The sequence below is a fragment of the Mus caroli genome, chromosome 1, assembly GCF_900094665.2.
Source record: "Mus caroli chromosome 1, CAROLI_EIJ_v1.1, whole genome shotgun sequence".
Taxonomy (NCBI): domain Eukaryota; kingdom Metazoa; phylum Chordata; class Mammalia; order Rodentia; family Muridae; genus Mus; species Mus caroli.
In genome coordinates this window covers 28,100,194-28,106,411 of record NC_034570.1, presented here as the reverse complement: position 1 = coordinate 28,106,411, position 6,218 = coordinate 28,100,194, and the positions used below count along the sequence as shown (strand labels likewise).

Sequence of the window (6,218 nt, the reverse complement as noted above, 5' to 3'; positions counted from 1 at the left end):
GCAACAAAGAACTTCTAGTTAGATATATGTTCTAAATATGTGCCTTTCATACAAATAATAGTTTAAAATGGTCAAGAAGCTAGAATTTGAAGTTTATGAAAGTATAAAAATCTATGGGCATTATGAATGAAGGTAAGTAAAACTGAAAATGTCCTGCACATGAGTGTGGCCAAAGGTAAGAAGTTAGCAATAAGTAAGATCTACAAGGCTGTGGAACAAATTTCATGATCTATAGAAACAGTGTGGAATATACTGTATGCGGTTCATTAATTCTGCACCTAGAAATGCTTTATCTGCAGTCATTCTGTTCCTTGGTAAACACCCAATAGGAAGCTTGCCTATGTGCCTCAGCTGACATCAGTGATAATAATCTAAAACAAGATACAACCCAAATGTCCATCAACCATAAAACACAGTTAATTATATACGTGTACAATACAGTAGTAGCTTGTATGTAGCTGTGACATTCCTTTCACATCGTGCTATTTCAGGCCTGTCTTTGGTATGTTCATACTCTAGATCGATTCTCTACTTTCATTTGCTTAATTCTGTGCCCACAGGATGACTACCACTGTCTTCTTCAAATGTGCTGCTTACATGCTGGCTTTTGGTCAGTGACAGCCAACAAGAGCAAATCACAGGCTGGGCAATAGCACACGCCCTAGTGTGCTTTCAATTACTGTGGTGAGTACCGTGACTGAAAGTGACTTGTGGGAGAAATGGTTTATTTCCACTTACAGTCCATTGTGTAGAGAACCCAAAGGCAGGAACCCAGAGTCAAGAAGTAGGCAGAAGCCATGAAGGCACTCTTACTGGCTTAAACCTCATGGCTCATTCAGCTTGGTTTTTTTTTTTTTTTTTTGCAGAATGGCTTTATTTTTGTTTTCAGTACACTTCCTTTGATTTTATCTTTACATAAGCACTCAGAAGAACTTCCAGGAGACACCACTGAGAGGCCATGCTGGACTTACCGTCTTAAGTAAGTACTACGAGAGGGGTCGGGTAGACAGAAAGGCTCTGTCTGCTTTGTGACCACTACTCTACTGACATCCCAAGTTCTCTATCTGAAGAGTCTTGGGTTAAGAGCAGGAGAATTCTCATAAGCAAATTCTTCTGTATGGGCTGGATCAGTAAACACACCAATGAAATCTATTTCCAGGAAGAATGGTCCATCCACCTTATCAGACAGAGTGAATCCTATAGAAGAGATCTTGTCCAATACGAGTGGGCCTTGGACATCTCGTACCCTTCCTTGATTTGAAAAAAATTTGGAGAAAGGAATCTTGACTTCCTGCCAGTAGGGTCCCCCACGGGTGAACATGAAGTAACTGTACATCTGATTTTTTCTCTGGATAAACTCCGTGTCTTGCCTGATATTCACCATCCAAGGCCGTCCATCCCCACGAACTCGGAGATACAGAGTATTGAACTGGGACCAATCATGAGACAGCTTCCTCTCAAAAGCACCCCGGGGAATCCTGGAGATCATGGCACAGTATCCACTTTGTCTACTGTCCCCATCCTGAGGAGGCTCAGAGCTCAGAGTTCCATAAAGCAGGGCGCTTCGGTTGTTCTTGCTCATTTTCAGGAATATTTCACTTCTACCTCCGATTGTCTTATCAGAAGTCACTATCCACTTATCCAAATCTTCTTTCTCACGAAACTGCCAGACAACCCTGGCTTGTTCCATTATGACCTCTTGTAGTGGGCGGCCGTCTGGGCCTCTCAAATGAGCCACAATTTCATCCTTCAAACGTCTTAAATGTTCTATTGCTTCATCTCTAATTGCTTTATCAAAACTAACTTCAGGTGTCCTGTCAGGAGAAGGTGCATCCAAAGCAGCTTCTTCGCGGTCGTGCCCTTGCAAGCCCTCTTCAGTCTTTCCCTGCTGGGAGGCTCTGTCAACAGAAGTCACTTTTTTCTGAAGACTACTGGAAGAATAGTCTACAAAGTGATTACCCACAAATGGAGGTAATGCAGCCCTTGGCCTCAGGAAATTTCTATGAATGTAAGTGCCAGTAAGTAATTTGTGAATGGAAGCCATTGCCATCGTAAGAAAAAAGTATTAAAATTTGCCCGGGCTGAGAAAACAAGCTTCAACAATAAGTCCAATTCCACCAGAGACCAAACTCACTCTGAAGACCAGGCGTTCACCTCTCGGCAGGCACGGGGTTGGTCACGTCCCAGCCTCCTGAAGCTAGGCGCTTCCGAGGAGTGGCAGCCCCTCGACCCTCACCTCACCCGCCAGGACTCTTCCTGATCTCCTCGTTCCTGAAGTTCCCACCTATCCAGCTTGGTTTCTTATATAACACAGAACAACTTGCCCACGGGTGGCATTGCCCACATTGGGTTGAGCCCTCCAACATTAATCATTAACTAGTCATTAATCAAGATGTTCCACAGACTTACCTATAGACTAATCTGATGGAAGCATTTTTGCAATTGAGGCTTCCTCTTCCCAGAGGGCTCTAGTTGTATCAGTCAGGAGAAACAACAACAACAAAACAACAACAAAACAACAAAAACAAAATAAATCCAACATTATAGTGGACCTCTTCTGGCTCTGACATCCACCATGCACATGGCATGTCTCATAGGCTCAGACCAGCCTCATTCCACTCCTGCTGCTGTTCTTGGTAGATGTCCCACAATCATGGCATTGTGTTTCTACTGCAACTGAAACCTCATCTTCAACAGTAACCCTTCATAGCCTCTCTTGGGGACTCTGACCTTGGATTTCAAGCTTTAGCTTCTCTCCATGACTCTGTCATTCCTGGATTTCCCCATCAGTACAACCAGTACTACCTAGAAGACTCTTATACATTACTAAGTTTGTCTGCCAGCATGAGATGCAACTGTGGCTACCTCTGGACCACAGTTTCTGTGTGTTGAACCTGAGCAAATATTGGCAAAACATTTCACCTCAGTGATGCTGGTCTCTTCTAATCACAGCTTATTTCTCAGCTCCAGCTAACCAGAGTCGTCATTTAAAGCATCCCACAAATGGCTCCAAGAACGGTTTTGAGGGACACTCAAAACTTCCTCTTGAAACTTCACATGTCAGGCCTCCATCATTTGCACTCAGCCTGCACTCAGCATCACACGCTCTCAGCATGCTCTTCCAATTTCCCTGAACAGTTTGTTAAGCTTGGAATTCAACAGCTTTTCCAGCCCAGAGTTCCAAAATCCTTCAGAATCTTCCCCTAACAGCACAGCCTTGTCTGGAATGGCCAGTCTTTGATAACAATTTCTCTTCTGGTTTCCTGTCTATTGCTGTGATAAACACCACGACCAAAAGCAACTTGGATAGCAAAGGGTTTATTTTCTCTTATCGTAGTCCATCATGTAAAGAAGTCAGGGCAGGAACTCAAGGCGCGAACCTGAAAGCAGGTACAGAGACCATGGGGGACACAGGTTGCTCACTTGCTCCTCTTGGCTTCCTCAGCTTGTTTTCGTGTATAACCCAGAACCTCCTTGTCAGGGCTCGTACTGCCCAGTGAGCTGCCCCACCCCCATCAATCATTAGTGAAGAAAATGCCCCAGATGTGCACACAGGCCAATCTCTATTACCTTTGCAGAATGTTGCTGGGCATGGCAGTGAGAGCAAGCTGACTTCACATAAACCTTTTCTCTCCTCTGTAGCCTTCAGGTGTGCATGGTAGTGAGGACTCTCCACTCTTCACTGTGGGTAGCCATGGAGTCCTCCATTATCCCTTCTTGATCCTTCATCTTCATCTTTAATCTTGATCACAGCTTGTCTGTGATCCCTGAAAAATCCTTCCTTTGAATTTGCTACTGTTCTACTGTCCTTGCCAGGAATCTGTTGTACACAAAGCCAAGCCCAGTGTTTACAAGCTACAAACACACACACACACACACACACACACACAAACATGTGTGTGTGTGTTTGCATATGTATATACATACACACATACATACATATATAATTGGGGGGAATGCATGCAAAATTAAATAAAATACAAAGAAAAGGAAGAAATTAATTATTTTGCAAATCAGGACAGTGGCATGGGAGATATGAGTTCTTACTTCTTGGCAATAATCTCTCTGAATACCTGGACGGTAGGAAGTAATCTTTTGCTTTACAATATTCTCTAAGATGAACCTTTATGTCTTGGGCAACTTGGCTCATTTTGCTATTTTTAACTATCAGAATATCCCCAAAAATAAAATATGAAGGGATTTTGTTTGATTGCTGCATCCCATTAAATATGCTTCTGTTTTAAGAACATAGAGATCAGGTGCATAATTTAATCAATCACACAATTTGGAGAGAAAAAAAAAACCCTCAGAAATCATGAACAACAGAATCCTCTTTCCCTAATTGCATCAAGATGTTTCCAGGTGATTAGCCTTCCAGCCTCCAGTCAGTGTATCTGTGAAGCAGAGTAGAAGAAAAAGTCAGAGAGACAGAGCAGAAGCTCCTAAGAAAGATGGACAGGCACACCTGGAAAGGATGGTCAAAAAGGAGACAGAACCTGGCCTATTAAAAAATAACCCTCAGATCTACAAATCCCAATACTTAGAAGGATGAGGCAGGAGGATCTCACGATAGTTTACAAACACAGGACCTGAATTCAAATCCCAGACTCATGTTTGAAAAACAAACGAGAGAGAGAGAGAGAGAGAGAGAGAGAGAGAGAGAGAGAGAGAGAGAGAGAGAGAGAGCATGATAGTGCACACTTGTATTGGGAGGCAGAGACCAGAGGAACTAATCCACTAGGCTTGCCATCCAGCCTTGTCTCCCTGTCCACTTCCAGACTGAAGGCAAATTTGACTCAAAATCAGAGGACTTGCAAGACCACCTGACTCTCCAGAGCTGAGTGTTTCTGGTTTTCCGAGCTGTCCTGCTCTCCATCTTGAAATGGCTGCTAAAGATATGATACATTGCTTATTTTATATTCTTGGTTGAAATAAAATTTAGTTGACTTTAGAACAAGAAGAATGGAATGACACCTGCATTGCCCTCTACAAACATGTGCACACATCCCCCATCTGTGCACCCCCCCACAAACACACATATATTTAAAAAATTGTTTTGAAAAACAGAGATGGCAGAAGAGGATCCAGAAATACACTGAAACCAAGCCAATTTTAGTATTGCTAAGGCAACCATATTCAACATCTGGACTCAATCATTAGCAGAGTGGTGATTTCATTTATGCTCTTGTTGCTCCTAACATCCTGACAATGCTTATGAATCCTCAATAAAATGAGGAAGCCATAAATAACAAAATGTCTGTTTGTCAAAAACTATACAAGAAGCTTGTAAAAAAGAAAAAGGAGGGTGTTAATTAAATATAACCAAATTAAGTGTGTTTCCTGGGAGTCAGAGGCATGTTCAAATTAAACGTAAAATACAAGATACTAAGAGAAATAAGTACAAGACCAAAAGATGGGTAGGGAATGTCTTGTGTAGCCTCTGAAATGATTTGTTGGGCAACTGTGTGATCTACCATGTGGAATTACAAAGCATAGCCAAGCTCCACTAGCTGTGTGTATTCACATCATACAAATGGATTATAGAAATTATGCACTTGGACAAGAAGTGGCATTCAAGTGCTATTGTGTATAGCCTAATGAGCCAAGAAACAAAAGGACATAAAACTCAGATGAGAACCCAATCTCAAAAATTGCCCATTAGCCCAGAAACACATTATGAAGTTAACAAAACAGCCCAGAATAGAAACGCTTCATTGTTGTCAAAAAGAAGACTCAGGATATCTTAGTATGTTCATTGAGAAAGCCTGTTGTGTGTGTTTAGTGTTTTTTTCTTTTTTAAATCTAGGATATCCCAGGAAGAAGCATTTTTTGCATGTAAATATCTAGTCACATTTCCTTGGTGGTTTTAAGAATATAAAACTGCACACTGGATTTTTGAAATTCATCCTAAAATTGAATTTCTTTTTTTTCCAATATATAAGTCTTTTATTCTCCCAAAAGAGCCCAAATTGTTCTTGTGATCAGAATCTCGTTTCTGGAGCCAGGAACTGAGGCCTCCTCACTCGTCAGCCTGCTGCACAGTTCCCTTCTCAGACACATAGATGCCGTCCAAAAACTTCCTGATATCCTTGTTCTTAACTGTTGTGGCTTGCTGAATCAGGGCAGCTGAATTAGAAACAAGTTCAATGTCATTTCCTTCAAGGATTAACTCATCCTTCTGGGCTTGAGACACAGAACAAGCAACACCTGTCCTCATC

General features: G+C 42.0%; 1 protein-coding gene across 1 annotated transcript; it reads right to left on the bottom strand.

The window, feature by feature from the left end:
• Nucleotides 1-1,049: 1,049 nt before the first annotated feature.
• On the bottom strand, nucleotides 1,050-2,050 carry LOC110301063 (complex I intermediate-associated protein 30, mitochondrial). Its single transcript, XM_021171290.2, has one exon. It carries the CDS (start codon nucleotides 2,048-2,050, stop codon nucleotides 1,061-1,063), a length of 990 nt encoding a protein of 329 aa, XP_021026949.1. The 3' UTR covers nucleotides 1,050-1,060.
• Nucleotides 2,051-6,218: the final 4,168 nt, after the last annotated feature.

What these genes read in the sequence shown, in the direction of transcription:
- LOC110301063 (XM_021171290.2), bottom strand. Translation starts at nt 2,050, where the DNA reads ATGGCAATGGCTTCCATTCACAAATTACTTACTGGCACTTACATTCAT.